The sequence below is a fragment of the Notolepis coatsorum genome, assembly GCF_963971535.1.
Source record: "Notolepis coatsorum genome assembly, chromosome: 5".
Lineage (NCBI taxonomy): Eukaryota > Metazoa > Chordata > Actinopteri > Aulopiformes > Paralepididae > Notolepis > Notolepis coatsorum.
This window is the reverse complement of record NC_140169.1, coordinates 91,602,831-91,629,246: the sequence shown is the minus strand read 5'-3', so window position 1 is coordinate 91,629,246 and position 26,416 is coordinate 91,602,831. Positions and strand designations below refer to the sequence as shown.

The window sequence follows — 26,416 nt, the reverse complement described above, 5'->3', positions numbered from 1 at the left end:
TGATTTACTGTATAACAATTGTTTCAGTTTTGAAATCATATTTTATTGGATTTTAATAACGACATAATGACATGACTCTCGTCTCTCGAGACAATAACATTAAACCTGCTAGTCTTGATAAGCAGTATCGATAAGCTCAGACCTTATTGATTTTCGGGTTTTGAGACATTTGGAATTGGGTCCACATACTGTAGAACCGGGTCTTGAGCCCCGTCCCTACTATTTTCTCAGTTTCTCATAAACACCTCTTTCTATGAAAACATTATCTTTATCTCAGCCTTACTCTATTCAGCCTCCACAGACACCCAGTGAAGTATGACTAATGTAAGAGCCAAGCCAGTGGACTTTATAATTCTTTTTTACACTTTTTCATATTGCAGTTTTATTGTGTGTTTGATATTTACATATCTGTAAATAGGCTATTCCTATTTCATTGTAATACTGCCTTTATTTTGAAATGTAATCTGCTAGTCAAGTGTACCTCCTAGTGTCAAAGTTCATCTGTGCAGTACTCACATGGTCATTTGTCTCTTGTTGAATATGCTGGAAGGACGTGGCTATTATCTGTTTGGTGCCATACAGCTTTTTTTTACTATTATGTCAGTAAGGAAATAAGAAATAACTCAAGTTGTGGAAGAAGTGTTTTTATTTTTATTTTTTCCCGTCCCAATTAGTCGTTGTGCCAATTCCCCCCCCTCCCCTACCTGGCTGCTCTATGCATGTTCTCCTACGAGTCGGTACAAGGGCATCCCGAGTCGATCGCACGCTTCCTCCGAGACGTGCGCCGACAGCCAGTGACGTCTTTTCACTTGGCAGCTAGGGCTCTCATTGGTGAAGTGTAACGCGTGGGAGGGCACGCTATCTCCACCAAGTCCTGCCCCGCTGAGCAAGCGCCGAGAGCTGACCTGTAGGCGTCGCTGTGCACAACGCCAGATTCTCACCCGCCAGCTTCCCCACCCCCTAATACTGCCAATTGTATTAGTGTGAACGACCAGCCAAGCTGGTGGCAACGCAGAGAGCTGGGCTCGAACCCAGCTTCTCCTGCATTGGTGACAAGCGCAATCTCCGCTACGCCACCTGACCGCCTTGTGGACGAAGGTTTTAACAACTATTTTGTGTTTGCTTGATGTGCGAACAAAGAGAGGTGCAGATGTGGGATCAGACCACCACTTAGTCATAGCAAAGGTACAACTGAAGCTGAAAAGGGGGACCCCAGGAAACAGAATAACAAAGTATGACACCAAGAAACTGGAAGAAAAACTACACCAGAAGCACTTCCAGATCACACTGAGGAACAAGTTCCAGGCCCTGGCTGAAATGGGCAGTGGGGAAGAAGAAATCAACGAAAGCTGGGAGAAGATCAAAAACATGTGGCAAACAACCTGCGAGGAAAGTCTGGGAAGAAGAAAGAAATAAAACAAAATGTGGATCACCCAAAGAACATTGGACAGCATGGAGGAGAGGAAAAAGGCAAAGTACCACCTCAACAATGCCAGGACGAGAGCAGCCAAGGAGAAGCACACAAAGGAATACAACAGAATACATAAAGAAATAAAGAAAAAGGTCAGGGCGGACAAGAGATGCTACTATGAAGAGCTTGCTACACAAGCAGAAGAAGCAGCGGGACAGAGAAACATGAGAGAGGTATACAACATCACCAGGAAGCTCTCGGGGAGAAGGATGAAATCAGAGAAGCCCATAAAAGACAAGGCAGGAAACACACTATCCACAAAGGAAGAACAAACAAGGAGATGGGTAGAACATTTCACAGAGCTGCTCAACAGAGCACCAGCAAGCATCCCAGCAGATATACAAGCAGCAACAGACACACTCCCACTGAAAATGACCCCCCCAACAAAAGAAGAAACTAGGAAAGCAATATCACAATTGAGAGATGGGAAAGCAGCAGGACCAGACACCATTCCGAGTGAAGCATTCATGACCGACATCATTACAAGAATCAAAGCACTCCATCCCCTCATGAGGAAAATTTGGCAAGAAGAAAGGATACCCAAAGATTGGAAAGAAGGCTACATAGTGAAGATACCAAAGAAAGGGGACCTTGCACTATGCAAGAACTACCGGGGGATCACGCTACTTTCAACTGCCAGCAAAGTCTTCAACCGGATAATTCTAGATAGGATGAAGACTGCCGTTGACATGCTCCTCAGAGACCATCAAGCAAGATTCCGGAAAGAAAGGTCATGCATAGACCAGATCGCCACACTGAGGATCATCATCGAACAGTCCCTGGAATGGAACAGCTCCTTATACATCAACTTCATCGATTTCGAACAGGCCTTTGACAGTCTAGATAGGAACAGTCTGTGGCACCTGATGGAGCACTATGGAATCCCACCGAAGTACATCAACATCATCAGAGGATCATATGACGGGATGACAAGTAGGGTACTGCACAGAGGGGAGCCCTCAAACCCGTTCGAGATAAAGACCGGAGTGAGACAAGGCTGCCTGCTGTCACCCTTCTTGTTCCTGCTGGCCATTGATTGGACCATGAAGAAGACAACAGAAGGAGCCAGAAACGGCATCCAGTGGACACTGATGCACCAGCTTGAAGACCTCGATTTTGCAGATGACCTAGCTCTCTTATCACACAGTCACCAGCAAATGCAACAAAAGACCAACAAACTAAAGGAAACAGCCTCAACTCTAGGAATGAAGATCAATAGGGTAAAAACCAAGATTATGAAGATCAACACAAAGTGCCAGCAAAACATTGAACTAGAGGGAGAGGCCATCGAAGAAACTAACTCCTTTACCTACCTTGGGAGCATAGTAGATACAGCGGGTGGCACAGAAGAAGACATCAGAGTGCGAATCGGAAAAGCAAGAACGGCATACAACCTACTTGGTCGAGTATGGAGGTCTCGCTAAATAAAAACCAACACAAAGCTGAGGATCTTTAACTCCAATGTTAAATCAGTCCTCCTGTATGGTGCCGAGACCTGGAAGACAACTGTATGAATCAGAAAGTACAGTCCTTCATAAATTCCTGCCTCCGCCGCATTCTAAGAGTGAGATGGCCAAATGTCATTACAAATCTGGACCTGTGGGAGCGCACAAAACAACTACCCCCGCCAGAAGAAATAAAGAAGAGAAATTGGATGTGGATAGGCCATACCCTGAGAAAGGAAGACACAAACATCACCCGGCAAGCCCTACGATGGAACCCACCTGGAAAGAGGAAACGCGGCAGGCCTCGAAACACCTGGCGCCGTTCTTGGGAAGGGGAAATGAAAGAGGCTAGACTGGGATGGCACAACATCGTTCGGGAGGCCAAAAACCGCGCAACATGGAAAGAAATCGTCAGTGGCCTATGCTCCGCAGGGAGTGCAAAGGCTTAAGTCAAGTAAGTCAAGTTGTGTTTGGACAAGAAAAAATAATAAGTTGCTTTGTGTGGACTATCCTCAGTAAACTGGCAAAAATGCTATTGCTGTTTCCTCGTGGATATGTGAGTAGTTGGTCAAATTCTTTCAATGATGCACAAACACTTGTGACAAGATGGTGCTGCTCGGCCGCCTCTCTGTGGGCTCCATCAAGATTGTGCTTGATTTGGTTAATTTTGAGTTTTTTAATCACCAACTGCTAATGCAGTTAATATGACTGTCAGACACTTTTTAACAAAAGGCCAACACCTGCTTGCCTCAACGACTATCGCCCTGTAGCTCTCACTAAGGCTGAGCCCGAACGTTCGAACGTTCGAACGTTCGTTCGTTACGTTGACATTCAGACTTTAATTAATAGGTTAGAACGTTCGGTGAAAAAAAAAAAAGGCAGGCGCGCGACGCTGAGGCGATGTGAAGCGGCGCGTCCCCCGAGTGCGCTCGGCTCAACCAGTGTGGTCTCTGCCGGGCTGTAGCTGAATACTATTGTCTCAACCAATGCAATAGAACCATTTTGATTGACAGGCGATTCTGCCAATTACGTCACACCGCTTGCACCCGCCTCTGCTGTTACCACCAATCGGCAAGCGATTATTTATTTTTTTACTTCCGGCAATACATTTATCTGCTTGCGAGACCGAGAAGCACAACAGAGTGAACAGACACCGTAGCTCCCCGCTGAGGAAGGATCATTAATGAATACCAGCCTTTTTCGGCCACGGAGCGTGAGCTTCATGGCGGGAGGTGGTTGCGTTGTAAACAACTCTGGCCGAGGGCGGACGGGCGGCAGGCGTGTTGGGAGCCCGGCGGCACCCCGCCGGTGTCTCTGTCGTCCCCCGTTCCGAGGTAGACGGTGGAAGGAGCTGAGGCGCGCGCCTCTCTCCTTCCCATCGACCAAGAGTGAATACCTGTTATTGAACGTGTAACACGTCACTAACTATATAACGTTATTAACGTTAATGCCACAAAACGAATGCATTTGTTTATCTAGCCCCTTACGTGACTGCGGGGTGCAAGGGCTATTGTTTATCATAAGTAGGAACTTTATGCAGTACTCAGTAGCTTGTTTATTTTCTTCTGAGTGCTTTGTTTAATTACATGTTTACATGAACAGCCACCACTGTAAACAACATGTTTTTTCACCAATAGATTATGCAATGCCGCCCTCCGTAGGATCTATAATACAAAAAAAAAAAAATTATATAAAAAAAAAAATTTAATAAAAATATTTTTTTATTAAAAAATGTACAAAAAACGAACGTTCGAACGTTCGTTCGATAAACCCTGGCGAACATTCGAACCCTAAAAACAGGGTTCGGGCTCAGCCTTAGCTCTCACCTCCATAGCCATGAAGTGCTTTGAGAAGCTAGTGAAGGGCTACATCTGTTCCTCCCTCCCCAACACCCTGGACCCCCTGCAATTTGCATACCGCCCCAACAGGTCCACGGAGGACGCCATAGCCCATGTGCTGCACACAGCAGCATCACACCTGGACAAGAGGCAGGGGAACTATGTGAGAATGCTATTCATTGACTAAAGCTAAGCAAGTACCTTGGAGTCCACATATCCAAGGACTTGACATGGACCACACACATAGACAGTGTAGTGAAGAAAGCATGGCAGCGCCTCTACTTCCTTAAGCATTCAAAGTGAGTCAGAAGATCTTAAAGAACTTCTACTCATGTACAATAGAGATCATCCTGGCATCACCTTCTGGTTTAGGAATAGCACTGGACACGACCACAGCAGACTGCAGAGAGTGGCTCGATCAGCCGAATGCACAATTGGAGGTGGGCTTCCCAGGACATTTACACCAAGCGTATAACCAAAGACTCTAGTCACCCAAACAACTGCTGCGGTCAGGCAAGCGCTACCAGGGTCTCATGGCCAGTACAGAGAGACTCAAAAGGAGCTTCTCTATCCCCAGGCCAGGATGCTCAATATATTTTGTATAATGTTTGGTCTTTATGCTTTTTACTGTATGAAGCACAATTTGAAGCACTTAGGGGGCTCATACAAATAAATAAAACTTGAAACTTGAAACTTGAAACATAGTTAATTATGAGTCATTAAAAGCACAAAACTAAAGTTGCGACCGAAGTGGCATATAAGTTGGAATTTTCTACAGTTTTGTTTCTGGATGTACGGCTCCCCCCCCCCCCCCTCTTTCTCATTCTCCCCTCTCTTATTACTCAGTATGTCTCTCCTTCCTCTCTGCAGTTGTGATTAATGAGAACCTGTCTGGTCTGACAGAGCAGAATGATGGTGACAATTAGGGGTGTGCCTCTCTCCCTTATAAAACGATCGGATACGTATCTAGATACATGGGCTGTGATACATTTTTTATGAATGGTGACAACAGGAATGAGCGAAATAACAATAAGAACAACAAAGGGGAGAATGTTCTTGGCAGAGTTGTCTGCGGCTCTGCAGATCGTCCCGGTTTTGAGATGGTGAAGCGGCGTAGCGCCACTGCCTCTGCGGCTCTGCAGCTACTCCAGGATCCAACTCGGGAAGGAATGGAGAGAGAGAGAGAGTGGTCAATAAACAAGCCAACGGAATACAGAGGCAGTCCAGTCCTCCTTAGCTGAGTCCAGTATAATCACACGTGACTTGATCTTCAGTGTTACCAACACACAAGTTTAGCTGAGCCCAGTACAATCACACGTGACTTAATCTTCAGTGTTACCAAGACACAAGTTTAGCTGAGTCCAGTACAAAACAAAAACGGCAAATCTTCAGTGTTATCCACACAGAAAACAGAGAATCCAAAAGGTTCGTTCCAAAAACTCACCAAAGCGCAAATGCGCAAAGCGGGCAACGAGGCACAGCTCCAACGGATGATAGAGAAACACAACAGCGGCGACTTCCATAGACGTCCTGAAGAAAAACAGACGAGGCACAACAACGGGGGGGGAACAGGCAGTAGCAGTGGTAATCCAAAACGACCCGACAACGACTGACAGAAAGACCCGAGTATATGAAGGGCTCTGGAGCGCTGATTACAAACAAACAACAGGTGCGTGACGGCAATTGGTAATTGACCTAGAAGTGTGTGGCGGCAATGAGCCAATCCTCCTCACAGTACCTTGAAGCGTGTGGCGGGAATGGGCCAATCCTCACAATGTGTGTGTCCAAGACTAATATCCTTCGGGACAATAATGTCAACTTAACTTGCAGTCATTTAAGTTTAACTTAACTTAACTTAGAAGGTTCTTCGTCCCAGGGTTTCATGATGACCGTCGATCCAAACCGTTCTATATCCGTTTAGGAACAAGACAATCCTTTATCGGTGTTACTGAGGGGACAGTGGTCCAGTGCAGACAGCTCCCATCAGTGTTCCAACTTTGTGTGGTGGCTTTAGTTAATTTATTACACAATTGATTCCACGTATATCCTTGTCATGGTCCTCTAGTTTTGGTTCTAGTGTTATGATTTAATATGCTGTGTGATTTTATATGCTTGATTTATGCGTATTCCTTTATGTACACTCGCCGTGACTGTAGATTAGGAAAACCTTAGTTGGCCTTTCGAGTTTAAATAATGGTTTGAAATGAAACCATCACCTGCTACAGAGAGCTCCGCCAGTTTGCCGGAGAGTTCCGTTCCACCCCCGATATCGGGCACGGCGTTGCGTCGACCCGTGCGCCCCGTCGACGCAAAGTCTGGGACCACAGGCTCCACATCAGTCATCTCTGGCAGCTGTCCTCATAGCCTCAGGGTCTGGAGAGGAAGACAGACAGAGAGACGGCCATCGATTAAAAACAACTACGTCAACGATTTGAAAGATTTCATTGATGGCAGTTAAATGTTACAAAAGGCATCTATGAGGGAGATACATCAGAAGCACTAAGATTGTTCACAAATGCTGTAAAAAGACCCTGTTAACCCTTTCAATACCACACTACAGAAGGTTAACCCTTTCACTACCACACTACAGACGGAACCGTCTGTAGTGTCGTAGTGGAAAGGTTAACCTTCTGTAGTGTGGTAGTGAAATGGTTTAACCCTTTGTTGTGTGGCAGAGAAAGGGTTAACCTTCTGTATTGTCACAGTGAAAGGGTTAACCCTTTATTGTGTGGCAGTGAAAGGGTTAACCTTCTGTATTTTTTCAGTGAAAGGGTTAACCAAATCCTCCCCGGCTGACCGACCTTTCCATCACAGTGGAAATTGTAGCCGTGGCCTCGTCCCCGACCGCCAAGAACCTTGGTGTTGTCCTCGACGATCATCTGAACTTCTTCGCACACATCGCCGCAATGACCAGTACCTGTAGATTCCTCCTGAGCAATGTCAGAAGGATCCGCCCCTTCCTGACAAAAGAAGCCACCCAACTCCTTGTGCAATCAACAGACATAATGTTGTCTCTAGTGACCACCATCACCAAGCCTCTTCAACTAATTAAGAATGCAGCAGCCCGTCTGATCTCCAACCTACCAAAGTCAGCCCATGTTACCCCACTTCTTAGGGACTTGCACTGGCTCCCCATCACCGCACAAATCCGCTGGCATATCGCGCCATGATGGGAACGGCTCCCGCCTACCTCCGGTCAATGGGCCTCATGCATGAAGCGATATAAGAACAGATTTCGTTCTTAACTAGCATTTCCTCTTACTTTGTTCTTACCTGGGATTCAGCAAAGTTTTCTTATTGTTGCTTTTTTCTCAGGCAAGAACAAATTATAAGAGTGGTCGAGAGCACTCTTACCGAAATAAGAAATTCGTACCCCAAAAAAATAAAAATAAAAAAAGCCTACCATTGGTTAATTGCCCCCAAATACGACTTTAAAAATACAGAACTTTTCAATAATAATTATTATTATTATTATAACTTATTGCGTGTGTTCTGTCTGAAATGGATTATATATTGCTGTTAGAACAGTTATGCTCTGGCCGCCCAGGCCATTGACTGATTGAAGATTTGCAGATTGCAGAATGGGTACAATACAGTACAGCTCAATACATACAATTGTTAAGGGGATGCAGACCAGAGAAAGACTTTCGTCTTGTTTACATCAGGGTCCCCCATTTTCAATTCATAATGACATTTATGACATACACAACATACAGATATACAGATATATATCATGACATTTATGACATGACATACAGATATGCAGTACTGTATACGTAGCATAGAACGCATATTTAGAGATTGTCTATATCAGTGGTTCCCAAACTTCTGTTTTATGCGGACCACTAGATTATTATCAAGAACATTTGCGGACCACCTCGTATGCAAACAGTAAAACATAAATAAATAAACAACTGACTTAAACCCAGTAATACACGAGACCCTCTTCTTGGACCAAGTAGGTTTAGTCGATAATCCAAAGTACAGTTACCCCCACCCCGCCTACCCATCCCCCCACACGCCACCCCACCTACCCAACCCCCCCACCCCCCGCCCCACCTCCTCCAATGTACAGTTTCTACATCAAATGTATATACTCTCTTTTTTTTTTTTACTCTTTTTGTTTCACAAACAGTACTGTATTTGTAGATCTGTACACTGTACATTGGAATATTGACAAAGCCATACTTGGTCATTTACTGTACATTGGAGGGGGTTGGGTTGCGTGTATCCTTTCCGCAACCTTTCCCATCCTTTCCGTGTTCGGTTTTCCGGGTTCCTCTGATTGGCCGCGACCCCCACGTGACCCGCCCCCCTATCCACCGCTCTGCCGCTGCAGAGCGAGCGGCCCCGGACTCGCTCGCTTCCTCAATTTATACGCATGGAAGTATTGACTGAATGAATGAATGAATGAATGAATGAAAACTTTATTTAACAGATTGCAGAATGGGTACAATACAGTACGGCTCAATACACACAATTGTTAAGGGGATGCAGACCTGAGAAAGACGTTTGTCTTGTTTACATCAGGGTCCCCCATTTTCAATTCATATAGAACGACTACGCCGTAACAAATCATTAAAAAAAGATACCGTTAACTGGAATATGTTGTGCCACATGTTGGATTATGTAATTGGTTTGTCATGACAAACAAATAAAAAAATAGCGATTTACCCGCTGGCTACAACAACACTCAGTGACTGCATGTAGTCAGAGCCAGAGCTCAGCGATGCCGCTCGCGGCAGCACATTCTCGCCGCGGGCTGAGCTCTGGTGTCCGCTGGAGCAAGCCAGAGACAGCCGGCGATTCGATATTTAATTTGTTTGTCATGACAAACCAATTACATAATCCAACATATGTGTAAAGGCACAACATATTCCAGTTAACGGTATCTTTTTTTAATGATTTGTTACGGCGCAATCAATACTTCCATGCATGCGGGACCTCCATGTTTTGGGGGTATTCATCAGACAAATCGGATCCGGGGATTCGGCTCCATCAGTCGGGCAAGAACTGCAGGTTTTCAGCCTCTCCCCTCTCTCCTGGAGCTTAAGGGGGAGCTTAGTCTTCCTGCCTCTGAGGAGGTGGCTACAACATCAACACACTGACTACATGCAGTCACTGTGTGTTGTTGTAGCCAGCGGGGAAATCGCGATTTTTTTTATTTGTTTGTCATGACAAACCAATTACATAATCCAACATATGTGTAAAGGCACAACATATTCCAGTTAACGGTATCTTTTTTTAATGATTTGTTACGGCGTAGTCGTTCTATATGAATTGAAAATGGGGGACCCTGATGTAAACAAGACAAACGTCTTTCTCAGGTCTGCATCCCCTTAACAATTGTGTGTATTGAGCCGTACTGTATTGTACCCATTCTGCAATCTGTTAAATAAAGTTTTCATTCATTCATTCATTCATTCATTCATTCATTCATTCATTCATTCATTCATTCATTCATTCATTCAGTCAATACTTCCATGCGTATAAATTGAGGAAGCGAGCGAGTCCGCGGCCGGTGGATACGGGGGCGGGTCACGTGGGGGTCGCGGCCAATCAGAGGAACCCGGAAACCGAATTCCGTTGCGGAAAGGATACACGCGGACGCGGTTGGGTTAGGACATTTGCAGGGGCCAGTTATCTGGTCTGCTCTGGTCTCCATCCCCTTAACAATTGTTAAATAGGTTTGGCAGGCATGAAAAGTTGACAATAAGTGAACCAAATACAAAGACATCGTTTGTAAATTAATGTTAATACTGAACAAAATACTTAGTGATCAAATAGAGCTACAAACTAGATTACAGATTACTTTAGAATAGAAAATACAAACAGTAGGATGTAACATTAAATAGTTCAATCAAATAAAGTAAAATGTGGACAGAACTGAAGAAAAGACTGTTAGTCACTGTTTAGACAATAAAGAATATATCATATTATTCTAAGAGCAATTAAAGCATGATAAAGTGTTTGTAGATGGAAACAGCTCATGCTCTATTTTCTGTTCACGGAGAGAGGAGCTGAAAGGATCCCCTAATAAGGTAACAGCCAGTCGGATTCTACTGTGTAATGTTGTGTCAACAGAACAGGAGGACGTGTCACTCACAGACGAAGTTTCCTACTAGAAGGAATTTGGCCAATGGGGAAGCCTGATCGCTGGGGTGACGTCACCTGACAGGCAGGGGAAAGGTCTTTTCTATCTCATTAAAAGGGCAGGCGAGGAAACAGAGGAGAGACCTGGAGCGAGACAGACCTGGACAGGAGGAGGGCTGGAGACTCACCAACCGGAGCTCGAGAGCCGAGCCGGAGACACAGAGCCACTGACACCCGATGACAGAGGAGCGCCGCATAGCAGGAGATCCCGCCACGGAGAGAGACGAAATCAAGCGCTCTTTGCCCTGAGCGCTGAGACTCACGGAGACCCAAGGTTGCCCTGGCGACCAGCAACCACTAAGAGAGTCATGGACAACCCGAGAGACAACAACACCACCACCGGAGAAACGGCTCTGATCGGCCCCAGCTGATCAGATCATGGACAAAACTGCCACACCAAAGAGATAATTAGCTAGAAGAAGAAGATCCTGTACTTGTTTGATGCATAAGCTGTGTTTTATTAAGAATGGAATAAACACACCAGTTTGTTTTATTCAGATCACCTCGTCTGCGTTTTCCTTAATAGAACCGAACACCAGAAACTACAAACAATGCAGAGAGGAGGGTAAAAGACTATACGATCACAAATCATATATAAATGGAGTGAAAGATACTTCAGGTGTATTCAGCTGAAACGACTCGGACGAAATGCGAAGTGTTGATACAGAATTGTAGCCCGCGGCCTAGATATATTTCACTCTTCAGATTCTAGAACCCTCCACCGTCTCTCCCTCAAACGACCTTTCCATAGGAATACTGTTGTCACATAGGAGGACCACGGAGGCGGGAAGTTAAAGTGAGTTTAAAATATATTTTCCAAGAGCGACCTGGCCAAAAATACATCAGTTTCATACAGCACACACACACACGGACACACATGCGGACACACACACACACACACACACACACACACACACACACACACACACACACACACACACACACACACACGTTTACATTGCACTACTTTTATTGTCTTTTATACCTATTATTATGCAATTTATGCATTGTTTTTTTTATTCTGTCAATCTGTGTGCTGATTTTATGTTCATTTTATACTATATACTGTAGATACTAGATTTATTAGATATTAGATACTAGATACAAATTTATTGTTATATTGTAGAAATGTGTGCATTGAAATGTCTGTAAAGTCTCGATGACATTGAAAATGAGGGTGATAAAGAAGATAAAGGTTGATGATGTTGAACACACACATACACACACACACACAGTGACACTCACAAGTGCCTAAAATCCTTATCCCTCTCTCCCCTGTTCACCAGATGGTGCCCTTGCAGCGACGTACTCCTCTCTGCTCGTCTGGGGCCAAGCAGCAGATAATCATCACCCTGCCGGATCTCGCCAAAAAGATTTAGAATTTAATCAAACGCTCCTCTCTTAGTCAACCCTGAGTGACCTGGCTATATCAGGCCTGGGAACGGTAGCGCCAGACAAAGCCAGGCAGTCTGCTATTCTATTTATACAGAGAGGGAAAGAGCTTAGGGCTTACAAAGTTGAGACAGCAGCACCTGAGACCCAGAGGCACTACCAGGTAAGTGGGGAGGTGGGTTAATAGGCAGTATGGAGGGTACAGGAAGGTGGGTTAGTAGGCAGTATGGAGGGTACAGGAAGGTGGGTTAGTAGGCAGTATGGAGGGTACAGGAAGGTGGGTTAGTAGGCAGTATGGAGGGTACAGGAAGGTGGGTTAGTAGGCAGTATGGAGGGTACAGGAAGGTGGGTTAGTAGGCAGTATGGAGGGTACAGGAAGGTGGGTTAGTAGGCAGTATGGAGGGTACAGGAAGGTGGGTTAGTAGGCAGTATGGAGGGTACAGGAAGGTGGGTTAGTAGGCAGTATGGAGGGTACAGGAAGGTGGGTTAGTAGGCAGTATGGAATAGGGGTATGCGGAGACCTCATTGGGTCTCATTCACCAACGGACTTAAGACAAAAGATCAGACACAATTTTGTCCTAGCTCCACTTAAGACATTTTTGGGACGATTTTGGGATTCACGAACGGTCCCTTCTCCTGGATTCGGCTAAGAGCAGGATTTAGGAGCGCTGACGAGCAGTCGTAAGTCGGATAGACTTTTCTGCGCCATGTTCTTAAGGGCTTTATTTGGGAGGAATCATGGTGATTGCGTTCATGTCAACTCTATACAGACATCCTTGGAATAAAATAATCATAATAATAATAAATATGACAATATTTGTATGATAGAAAATTAAGTTTTACATTTACAGTCATGCCTCAAGAGGCATTGTGATGCCCGAAAATAAATAAAAACACTACACCAACACTGCAAATGACAGTGGATAAATAAATAAGAACTAAAGTTAATCGCGTGGATATAGCTATAGTGGAATATAGACTGTTTAATATTCCATATTTATACCGTCTTGTTGCACGCTCCTGGCCACCTGCTGCAGCGTGCACGCACACACACACGTGCATACTGTATAGTCTACGTGCGTAATGAATGAACAGTAGGCTTATATTCAAATGACTTGTTTCATTAGGAGATAGTAGATACTGTATGCACATTCAGCATTTCATCAAGTCTGGTCACATTTATGACTCTGCTAATCCTCCCTGCTCCCCCTCCCTACCCACTGCAAGAGCCGGGAATTCGTTGATCTGCAAAGCCCGGAGCCCTCCCTTTTACTCCCACTGGATTTGGCTGTGTAACTGCAACTCATAAAGTCATCAATTATATTGAATCTGCCCTTGACTGTAAACAACACTATGCAGCTATATTCATCAACTTAGCCAAGGTCATTGACACAGTAGATCACCCCATCCTTGGAGACAGGCTTATAAGTATTGGGGTATCTGGTCACTCCCTGGCATGGGTTTCTACCTACCTATCTGATAGGGTGCAAGTGTTGATTCAGATCAACTCCTGTCACAGCCACTCCCTATCACTAAGGGTGTGCCCCAGGGCTCTATTTTAGGACCAACAATATTTGCTATATACTGTATATATATATACGACTTAGCCAGCTTTGTTTGTTCTTCTTTATGCTGACGACACTATTCTGTATGCCACTGCCCCATCCCCCAGGCGTGAACACTTAAGGTAACTAACTTGCGTTCAACATTTCTCTGATTGGCCACGACGCCCACGTGACCGCGCGCTAGCACGCCCCCTTATCCACGCCTGCCGCTCTGACTGTGTGTTGCAGCCAGTGATGCGTTACTAAGTAACGCGTTATTGTAATCTGATTACTTTTCCCCGAAAATAGTAATCTAACGCGTTAATCTTTAAAAGCCAGTAATCTGATTGCAGTTACTTGTCCAAGTGGCTGTGCATTACTATTTCGTTACTATCTCATCATAAATTCATAATGCAGGCGGAATGCAGTATTTTATTTCGTTTTCGACAGTCAAAAATACATTTTGAGCTGTTTTTCTTTTGGGAGTGACGTGGTGTGGCAGTGAAAGGGTTAAATACAAGAATGTGTCCCGCGGCGTGACTGGTCCCTCTGTCTGTGAGTGACTCTGCTTTAGTCCAATCACATTCCCCATCCGCAGTCTGCGAATCAGAGGCAGAGTAGGGCGGGTCTTCACAGCACGTCATGTGACATATGCGCCAATCGTGTGACAGCAGGGCTCCGTCGTCGGAGAATTCCACCCCAAAACGCTTGGCAAAATTAAAGATGACTTTTGCGGTTTCTGTTCAGAATTCCACCCCAAAACGCTCGTCTAAACGTAGCCTCAGTCACTACTTCACGGCGGAGGAAACAAAATACTGTCTACCGCTAAAAACAGCACATCCAATTGCATTGAAAGCATCTGGAATCACAACACTAGCCGACGCTTCGACTAGGTACAGGAGGGTTGATGGTGGCAGAGCAAAAGCTCTTATTTGCCAGATTTACAGTTAATTTACATGTTAAAGAGAGACTGATTGTATGTTTATAGAGAGACATCTATAAAAACAATTTAATAGTTACAGTTGATATAATTGAATAGTTCAGCCTGCATTTGTTAGATGTGATACACTGGTTTTGTAAAACCACTGGCTGGCTGCTCTAATGCTGTGAGCATCATAGACTGTTGCTTTACCATACTTGATGGTACAGAAGCTGAAGCACTAGTTTAACAATTTACGTTATGTGCAGAGAAACAAGTTAAAAACAATTTATGCACTTTCAATAAAGCGTTTAAAAAAAACTGTTGGGGGAACGACGACGACTTCGTAACCTAGTTACTTTCAAAGTAACTAAGTTACTCTGATAATCAAGTAATCAGTAAAGTAACTTAGATTACTTTTTAAAGGAGTAATCAGTAATCAGTAATCAGATTACTTTTACAAGTAATCTGTGGCATCACTGGTTGCAGCGCGCGGCAGAGTGTTCTCGCCTTCCTCAATTTATACGCATGGAAGTATTGACTACGGCGTAACGAATCATTAAAAAAATATACCGTTAACTGGAATATGTTGTGCCTTTACACATATGTTGGATTATGTAATTGGTTTATCATGACAAACAAATAAGAAAAATCGCGATTTACCCGGTGGCTACAACAACACACAGTGACTGCATGTAGTCACTGTGTGTTATGTGTAAAGGCACAACATATTCCAGTTAACGGTATCTTTTTTTAATGATTCGTTACGGCGCAGTCAATACTTCCATGCATTCGGGATGTTTTGGGGGTATTCATCAGACAAATCGGATCCGGGATTCGGCTCCCATCAGTCGGGCAAGAACTGCGGGTTTTCAGCCTCTCTCCTCTCTCCTGGAGCTTAAGGGGGAGCTTAGTATTCCTGCCTCTGAGGAGGTGGCTACAACAACACACAGTGACTGCATGCCCACAGACTGGAACAATTTACAAAAAGGTTTAAAACTGGACCATTTCAACAATCAGCTTTCAAGGATACTGTCATGGAGATGTATACTGACACTATATAAAACTATAATTCTTTCTATTTATATCTGTCTTGTACAGTAGCTTGCAGCTTTTGTACTTAATGCCTTTTGTATTAATCATTGCCGTGCTGCACTGCTAATACAATGTAATTTTTCCCTGAGGAGAATAAAGGTCCCCTCCCCTCTCCTCTCCTCTCCTCTCCTCTCCTCTCCTCTCCTCTCCTCTCCTCTCCTCTCCTCTCCTCTCCTCTCCTCTCCTCTCCTCTCCTCTCCTCTCCTCTCCTCTCCTCTCCTCTCCTCTCCTCTCCTCTTAATCACCTCTTCAACACCTCAGTACAGAACTTTCCAAACATGACAACATAAACATTCTAAATGGTCTCAAGTGTATTTCCTGTTGCAGTATAATACAACAGCTGACATGGAATACATTGGGGACTAAAGCTGTTGTCCTAGCAACAGTAATTGTTCTGAAAATGTATATATGAAGACAAAGGAAAGGGTGATTATAGTATTCCATTACATCACCTCCCTTCCATCTTGGTTGGAAAAAGGTTAATGGGGACACACTATTGGCAAATATTGCCATTACCAAGTTCATTTTAGCTACCTTTCATTTTACCACTGCTTATCAAAATGTTTATTTTAATCTGTTCGGAGCAGCAGATGGGAGGTGTTTAGCACATATAGGCAGGGGCGTAGCTGGGGGGGGGGGGGTAGCTTAGGATGATTCCAAGGGCCCAGCACTGTGTGTGTGTGTGTGTGTGTGTGTGTGTGTGTGTGTGTGTGTGTGTGTGTGTGTGTGTGTGTGTGTGTGTGTGTGTGTGTGTGTGTGTGTGTGTGTGTGTGTGTGAGATATATAGAGAGAGAGGGGGGGCTTTGGTAGACTATTGCATTGGTCCATTCATTGAAGATGAACGCAATGCGACATCCTTTACTAGGCTCACCCACCAACAGTGCAGGTGCTGAACTGCTGATCCGAATGTATAGGTAAAAACCATATTATGCGTTTTCATCAATAAAAAAATGGCAACGCGCGCTCGCATTCACTGGGGGCCTACAAATACATTCTTTGATGGGGCCCAGAATCTGGAGCTACACCCCTGCATATAGGCTAATACAACGAATGGCAGACAGCTTAGAACTGCTGGAGAGTAAGTGTGGTAACTATTATTCTTGTCTGTGAATAACGTAAGGTTATGTATATAACCAAGTTCTATGAATTATGGTGACGCTCAGCGTCAGTCTGCACGCACTTCACTTTGTGCACGAGCACTGAATAAAAAAATTCCACAATGTACCTTTACATCCCAACATTCGTCTGGCCACACCCCTATCCGCTTACCTTCATAAGCAGGTGTGTGGTCACCTACTCGCCTCCTTCCCAAACTTTCACCACAAGGTGAGATCAAGGGCCGAAGTGGCGTCCTGACGCTGAGCGTCACCAGTATTCATAGAACTTGGTTATATACATAACCTTACGTTCTATTTCATTATGGCTCCGCTCAGCGTCAGTCTGCACAAGAGCAGCTGAGCGGAAGCCAAAAGCTCGACAAATGAACCCCGCTGAGGCTCCCCACAACCATCAGACCGGGGAGGACCGAGCCCCCCGACCCTCCCTATTGGAGGACGGGAGGGAGACGGATCCGACCGTACGAAGAGGAACTCAAGCAACTCAACGCACAGGGTGAGCAGACCGTGGCTTGACCCCACGACTACGCACACTCACAACCCGCATGCCACCAGGGAACGAACGGAAGGAACAACCCTCGTTACTGCCCCCAAAATCACGGGGTCAAGAGCAAACTCAACCCCGTGGCAAGGCCGTAGCAGCGAAGCGCGAAGGAAGACCCAGACCCACTGAAGGGACTGGGTCCCCTGGAAAAAAGGGGGCCCAGAGAGGTCAATGACACCAGGCATCAAGACCCCACCAGGCGGTCACTTAGTAACACCGCCCCCCACATCGCCAGCGTATTCGGATAGGGCCCCTCCAAGAGCGGGCCCTTTCCCCCCAATAGTACACCGCCTGGCACACTGACCCTGCAACACAGGCAGTCAGCATGGCCGTAAAGCACTCAAAAGGTTAACCAACGGAAGCAGGCAGTGCACCGGGGAAACCAGGCAGCAGGCTGTAGACCCGAGCCTGGAGCACTGCGGACGAGACAAGCGCCAAAGGGGTCAACTGAAAACAGCCCCCCCGGCAGAAGGGGCGTATGCTGGCACTGTTGCGCACCATGACAAAGCCTCCATCAAAAAAAACCCACCCAGAGGGGTCGAGGCAGAGAAGGCTGACACGATTGGCAGACGTCATGAACGTGCAGGGGCACACTCAACCGGGTAACCCGGGAGTTGACTCTGCTCCAACACACCAGGGAATCAACCACCCTCTTGGTACCACATACGGTGGTTGTTCCTATAACCCCTCAAGAAAAAAGGGTTATCCCAGGCCTACGGTTTCAACGAAACATTACTTCGGACCGGGCCCGGCGGCTCGGGAAGCACACAGGGTTACCAGAGGAGGTCCAGAAGACCACCCCAACAGCCCCCTCTTTGCCATGCATGAGAGAGGAGCGAAAGAAAGGAGAACCAGCCCCTTATAATAGTGCCAGGTACAAAGTGTACCCAACAAAGGGTCTCCATAACGCCTAACCCCGTGACACCCAGGCCGACCCGGCATTTTCCCCCCTGAAAAAAGCACAAGTCCCTCAGGGTACCAGAACAGCAGATCTGCATCCCCGGCGGACAACGGGTTAACTGACCTGGACCAGCGTGACCAGAACCAGTCCCGTGCCCTAACCACGCCAACATGCCCACTCCAGGAGAGGGGGCAGGAATGCGTGTTGATCTAAAACATGAAAAGAGAGCGCCACCCAGACGGTCCTATTTATACCGCGCTCAGTGGCCCACCCCAAGGGCGTGAGACCCCTCTACCTATGTTCTGATCTATTCCGTTAACATCCCCCAGATATGAACGAGAATCCGTCGAGACCCAGTAACAGGCTCTCGCAAGAGGAAAAAATCCCCCATCCCAGTTGCCCTATAAAAACGCTGTTTTAATAACAAGCAACCAAGGCGTACTAGCCTCCTGCATGATTCTTAACAGAAACACCCCGAGCCAGCACTATGTATGCGTCGGGACCCAAAACATATCAATGGACAGTCTAACCAGACCCCACATTGATCCTTCAAGGCGCCTGGGAGAACGACAAGAAGGTTGTCGTGCTTCATATTCTCCACTCTTTTTTATTAAAAAAGAAAGAAACACCGACTGACATGAATCCCACGTGACGCAGCCGAGGGTAATTTCTTTTACATTTTTACATCCCGCCACCCTCACTACAGAGGAGAGACGGAACTCCTCAGCGAGACTTCCCACGTGAGCCATAGATTGAAAAGTCACGGTAACATTGAGTCATGTGACCAACCGACTCAAGTTACACGTATATCGAGCGTAGTAGAACAGTAAGTTCCTACGCTCTGCCCCGACAACTTGACAACAACAGACCCTACATACGGGTCTAAACTCACAGAAGCCGTCGTCCAATAGAAACGTGCCTAGTGACGTTTGCTATGACGGGGGGAAACCCAAGACTCAATCGCCTGTGATAGGTGCGGAGTCTGGGAAACCATCCCCCCCCCCCCGTGCCAAGCTGCCTAACAGCTTGACCCTGACCGAATGAAAAGAGAGTCCCAGAACCCCCTGACCAATCAGAAGAGGGAAGGAGGTGTTTATCCGGTACCCCCTCGCAAGCCCAACCCTCGCATATGACAACAACAGCCATATGATACCTTCAGTAGCAATGCCAATGAATAGCGCAAGCTAATCCAATGGACGCTAGCCACAGACACATCTGTGAACAGGGTTTATAGCAAGGCCAAGTTGTGTGTGTGTGAACCCGACACCCGTATCTATGTTGTAAGACACCGAAAAAATCTGATAGAGAGAGAGAGCGGCTGAGCCGCGGTACGTTTTCATACGAGCATTACTGCAAACCAACACAATAGTGTTGCAGCTCAATATCACTGTTTAAGCAACAGAGCACGCAACTAACCTCTACCTTTATGTGGAGATTCAGGTCGAGGCAGAAAAAAACCTTTTTCAACCGAGTGTAGGCTGCAGGCCTTGCTTAAGCTCTAACATGAAAGTAACGTCTAGCCCTCCTATCAAACCCATACTAGCGAAAGATTCACACGTTGCATCCCCATCATATGTTTGGTGAATAAACACACAGTTTGTTAACAAAAAATACAGTCCCTCCTCAGGAGGGACTCTTTATTTTTCAACTAAATCATAGTGGGGCCGGGAAGGGAACAGGGGGGGACCACAGAGGGAAAAAGTCAATGAATTTAGCGACGCCTGCCACGAGCCGCTCGGGGCTTTCCACCCCGTGGAGCCCCGGAGGGAAGGTAAACGATCGGCGGCAGGTCTCGACGATCCCTACCTTCACCTCTGAGCGTAGATCGGCCGGCTGCAGTGGCGGAGGCGCCCTCTCTCCTCCTGGCCTTCTTCGCCGAAGGTCCAGCAGTGGCGGTGGTAGCAGCGGCGGCCACGGCGGAGGAACCTCGACGACGCGGCGGCCGTCTGACTCCACCGGCAACATCGGGCTGGGGGAAATGAGGCTGGAGCACGGAGCGCTCCTCCTGCATCTCCCTGCAGGTTGAGGTCATCAGCTGCAGTGCCGACCCGAATAGTCCAGCCTCGGAGAGGGGTGCCGTCAGAAGGGGAGTCCTCTTCTTCTCTGGCACACGCGCCTGCTCCAGCCAAAGGTGGCGCTGGATCAGAGTGGCCAGGGCGCGCACTTTCCCAGCGGCAATAGCCTGCGGCTGAATCAGATGCAGGATGGCTCCTGCCGACTGGGCGAGCTGACCATGCTGTAAATCAGTCAGCTCCGTGCCGCCCGTCAATATCCCGGACATGAATCTCGCCAGCTGCGCGATGTTAGAAGTGGCAGCTAGAGATTGTGTTCCGGTGATAAATGACTGGTCGCTCCAAAATGCCAACCGCCTCGCCGATTTCCCTTGGGGAACCAGCTTCCGTAACGGCTCCCACACCACCTCAGGACAAAGGAGCGCCGCCATTGGCCTATCAAGCCGTGGCACGCCCTCCTTCATGCCGTCTACCAAACCCGCCACCCGCGTGACTTGCACGTAGGCGGGAGTAAGGCCCATGATGTGGGAGACCACCTGGCCCTGACGGACGTAGGCCGCCATTGAGGGGAAAAATGGGTAGACAACGTCCACCCCTCTCACCGGGCGACATTGCCATAGATGACCTATGAGATCGTCAGGGACAGGAACAGGCAGTGGCTGCGGCAGCGGCATGCCGTTTGCGACTGCCGCCGCCGCCATGAGCTCGGGGAACAAAGCACGCAGTTCCCCCTGCATACTTTCCTCCTCCGAGCCCGCGTCCCTCACATGCAGCAGACTACTGGTCAAGGAGCCACATTCTGATGTGGCTGATAGCAGGGCATCCCGCCGCCGAGTCGGAGGTTCTAACCCAACATCCGCGGACGAGGAACCCCAAGGAGACATCTCACCCCCCTCCAGTGTTACCTGGACGGACGGGAGACATGTCTCCACCGGGCCTTCAAACAAGAACCTGTCCGCCTCTATCATGTAGTCCTCTGTTTCCATCGGCCATGTAGAGACAGACGCATCCTCATCCGGCTCCAGTAACTCACCAAAACCAGGCCGTTCGCGTCTGCAAGCCACCATCTTGCGACGGGAGCGAGCTGACGCAAAAAGTTTGCGTCTCAAATCCCCCGCAACCAAAGGAGCCGGCCGCCCAACAACGGACGGCTCCCCGGAAGCAGAGGAACCAGAGCCGGAAGCAGGCCATCGCACAGGAGACGGCACTGGTGCACCAGCTCCTTGGAGAGGCAAACTACCCATTGGACGCCTACCGGGCGTGGCTGCCGACCACGAGAGAGGCCTCAACCCCACTCCAAGACGCACGACAGAGGCGGCGATGGAGAACCGCTGGTGAAGAGTGGCGTTGCGAGCGTGACCCTCCGAAATAGACATTATGACTTAGCTTTTTTCTTTCGAAATATATGAGAGAAGAAAAAAGCAAGAAAAAATTTAAACACGTCTCAACTTTCTTCAGCTAACAACCTCGTCAAGTGTGGGATCTACCGAAGGCACTTCCTTGTGGTGAAAGTGAAGAAGGAGGCGAGTAGGTGACCACACACCTGCTTATGAAGGTAAGCGGATAGGGGTGTGGCCAGACGGATGTAAAGGTACATTGTGGAATTTTTTATTCAGTGCTCGTGCACGAAGTGAAGTGCGTGCAGACTGACGCTGAGCGGAGCCATAATGAAATAGAACAGCTTACCTGACATCTGAACCCCACCCATCTGGCAGTCCAAGCTGGTCAAAACAAACACTACTTTTGTTATTATTTGTGAGTGTTATGTGGCCCAGGTCAGATCATCATCTTTATAATAACACACTTCAAGGTATATATGTAAGGTCTCCAGTGGCATTATTTACCACTAGTTGATGCTTGTGTGCCCCTGCTAGATGTATCGTATTTGTACGATAAAAGCAGCTCTCTCATTACAGGCACAGGAACAGCACAGCCCATTCAGAACAGGAATGAGACAGAGAGGTATAGAGGCTGCTATAATGTATCATCTGAGTTCTATTTAGCAGAACACTTAAAAAATTCACAGACCAGCTAGGAAAATCTGGGTAGGGGGTAGAAAATGTACATTTGGCATGTACTGGGCAGCTTCCAGGTGTGGATGTACAGACCTGTGTGAAGCAGAGTGGTGCTGGAGAAGAGACACTCTGCTCAGTCAACCTGTCCAGGATAAATAATGGTACCCCTTCCCCCCAGACCAGGACTACAAAGAGGCTGGCATGTGGTCGTTTGGAGCCCATCCAGGAGAGGAGGTGGTGTGGCCCGGGGGCCTCTGTATCGGCCCACAGCAGATATAGAACCACCAGCACTGAGGTCTAATGCTGGAGCTCAGCTGGCAGGGAGAGAGAGAGAGAGGGAGAGAGAGAGAGAGAGAGAGAGAGAGAGAGAGAGAGAGAGAGAGAGAGCAATAAAGGGAGACCAAGAGAGAGAGAGAGAAAGAGAAACAAAAGCAAGAACAAGTGCAAAAGAATGAGAGAGAGAGATAGAGAGAGAGAATAACTGTGGAAGCGTTGCCCTCCACATAACAACCACAGAAACCCTCTCCATTTGTTAGCCAGTGGAGGATGAGGAGGCTGGATACTGAGCTACAGTAGACATCTCTCCTGGCCAGCCTGCCTGCCTGAATGTCTGATCACAGCCTCTCACTCACACAGATCTCGGCGTCAATGAGCTGGTGGAGAGATGAGGGTGTGATGGCGGGGGGGGCTGGTAGGCTGTGTGTGGCGTTACCGAAGCCTCTGCCAGGAAGGCAGGGGGGAGCAGCAGCTTGCACATTTCAGCAGAACATTAGTCACTCAGCTTTGTCAGACACAGCCTTCCTGTTTGACGAAACACAAGCGTGTTCCCCATATGTTATCATCTACAAGTGTTAAGTGTGTCTGGGTGTATGTGCACCCGCGTTTATGTCTGTTATATGTCTAGGTCAAAAAGCAGCAAAACACACTGAGGAGTGATGGCAGTGGTGTAAAACAGATGGATATTAGCTCTGTGGACAGAGTGTTTAAAGGCAGGCAGCATAAGGAAAAGTCTGAATTCAACTAATTCAAAAGTGACGGAGGAAAGCCACACTACCGTCAGAGCAGACATTTTAAAAGCTCCCAGTACTACAAATGTGGTGGCATGCCTCACCCCAGCGTGAGTTCCCTGCCAATGAGTTCCCTGACCGGTCCCTTTAGGCCATGGTTACACTGGGGAAAAACAGCAACGTTTTATTTTCGAATGATTACGTTTGCATGTCCAAGTTAAAAGGAAGCGCCGTTTTGGCAGGAAAAACACGTTTTTCTAGCGGCAACGCTGAAAGGGTGTTTTCGTTTTGGAAACTCGCCGGCAACAGTGCCATGTAATTTGCGCAGATCAGATACGGAGCTGTTCTGCCCAATGCCCATGCGCAGTAGAGGCCGACGCCAAATTCTCCCCTGGCTGGACCTCGACTCCGTCCATTAGTCCAAACATCAGAACTATTTCTGGGAGTCACTTGCAATATCATGCTATAATTAATATAATTTGCTGTCTCCCGACACCAACCGGCCATATGGGGAGGCTATACAGGATATCAGCTGCGTCCTCCTCAGATTGCTTATTCACGTGTAACACGCACGGTTATTTCCAGTGTTTACAGCAGAGCTGTCCCAAGTAGCTGCGGCTACCAACGTGTTGTCAAGTTATTGTTATAAGGAACCCAGTACTCCAAACTATAACAGTCTGCATTCCCTTAACAATTGTTTGTATTGAGCCGTATTGTATTATACCCATTCTGCAATCTGTTAAATAACGTTTACATCCATTCATTCTGCTAGCATTAACGTTACTACGCTGCTAGCCACAATGCTATACTGTTATAATGGCATATCCCAATCACGTTAGCACGTAAGCTAACACAATCGGCGATATATTTGTGAGACTAAACTCCGCTCTTGGTGGTCAATTGTGTTGATGTTAGTTTTGTTTCATCAACAAATCATCAACAAATGAGGCAGAACACACAGTGAATGTATCCGTTTTTGTTTATTGCACTTTATTTCTTGCTGAAAAATGAATGCTATGTTGCTAATGGCTCATGCGAGGTATAAAGATGGTGGCTTTCTGAGATTTTGAGCAGGATGTGGAGTGACTCGTTCAACCTTTCCTATTGGTTGAAAATGGCCTTCATGTTTGAACTACATCGCCACCTACTGCTTTGGCATTGTACTACATGTATATAGTAGATGAGACAAAACGACGTCTAACTTAACTCTAACTTGCCTGCCAATACGCAGCGTTCTGAAAAGCTAAATGAAACTAAATGAAATGGCCCTAGTGTAACCGCAGCCTTAGACTACAAATGGAAATTAGCTTCTGCTAAATCTGATGTAAACATGTTTTCATGTGACAATGATTAATGTAAATGCACATTGTCTATAAATAAAAGAAGACAATTTTAAATGAGGCCAAGTGCCATTCCTGTAGAAAAAAGGTCACTACCGGCGTGTGTCTTGCAGGTAAAGCTGTGCATGGTGTTGATGAAGAGGAGGAAAGATTCTTTTTCGGCTCTGTAACATCTGATTGTGATCCATGGACAGCTGAAATAGACATAATGGACACAGGTGTCACAGGCTGTTTTTAACAACATTTATTCCAATGCACAGTGGCCGGTTCTCCAGAAAGCAGAGGAACCTTTGTTTGGTCCAGGACGGATACCACTGGAAGTGTCTGCGTTTGCCAGACTGCAGCTAACGAGAGAAACCAAGCAGACCATGGAAAAGGTCTATGTGGTCAAAAACCTGAGTGTACCCTTGCTCGGGAGGCCAGCCATTGTAGCCCTCGTCTTACTCATCCATGTCGACGGCATATACATGGAGACCCTCCAGTCAAGCTATCCCAAGCTGTGCAGCAGCCTGGGGGAGGTACAACAACCGTACAACATACAGCTTTGTCACTTTGGACAGCGGACACACTGTCACGCTCACCTGTGAAAGAAGAACAGGAGCTGATGGAGAGCACCAACATCTACGTGGACTGTGTTTGTTATGTCTGTCACTTTTGAATGAGTTCAATTCAGACTTTTCCTTATGCTGCCTGCCTTTAAACACTCTGTCCACAGAGCTAATATCCATCTGTTTTACACCACTGCCATCACTCCTCAGTGTGTTTTGCTGCTTTTTGACCTCCTCTGATTGTCTTGCCATGTCAATGACTTTTTCCAGGGCTAGGTCTCTTCCATTAGCATGCATTCTGAGAGCCTCGTGTCTGCATCCTGTCCCTGATCAGCTCATCATGCATTGCAACATTCCATATTTGCAATAGATGTTCTCCGTTCTGATCTATCTTAACTAGGGATGCTCTATATTGGCTTTTTTACCGATACCGATATTCCGATATTGTCCAACTCTTAATTTCCGATACCGATATCAACCGATATCAACCGATACCGATATATGCAGGGTTTCCCCCCCCAAAAAAAACTGAATAATTTCAGGTAACTAATAATTTCACTGGATATATATATAACAAATATTGTTATTGTTTTTTTTTTTTAAACCGATACCGATATTTTCCGATATCACATTTTACTGCCGATATCGGCCGATAATATCGGTCGGCCGATAATATCGGACATCCCTAATCTTAACCCTTTCACTACCACACTACAGAAGGTTACCACACTACTGTGTAGCAGTGAAAGGGTTAACCGTCTGTATTGTCGCAGTGAAAGGGTTAACCCTTTGGTAGTGTGGTAGTGAAAGGGTTAACAGCACTTCTGACACCATGTCGTGTTTACAAAAACACGTGAGACAAACTGTTAACTAGTATTATTTATTTATTGAACATTGCATCTCCAAGCTCACTTTATCCAAACGTTACCCCCTCCGCTAGCCACGCCCCCTCTCTCCCCACAACACTGTTCCCCATTGGTCCACAATACTCAGGCTTCTAATTGGTCAACCCATGACACAATATATACTATTATTGACATAATAATAGTAGACATAAATAATACCACAGTTTTGTCA

At 46.6% G+C, this 26,416-nt stretch overlaps 1 protein-coding gene across 1 annotated transcript in view; it reads right to left on the bottom strand.

Moving 5' to 3' along the window:
• The window catches only part of pkib (protein kinase (cAMP-dependent, catalytic) inhibitor beta), a gene marked incomplete at its 3' end in the record, with an annotated part of 205,143 nt that overhangs the window by 19,251 nt on the left and 159,476 nt on the right, over positions 1–26,416 (bottom strand). Inside the window, exon 2 of the mRNA XM_084314179.1 lies at positions 6,971–7,127. Within this exon, the coding sequence (XP_084170305.1) occupies positions 6,971–7,097 (127 nt within the window). The 5' untranslated portion in view covers positions 7,098–7,127. The remainder of the gene's footprint in view (positions 1–6,970; positions 7,128–26,416) is intronic.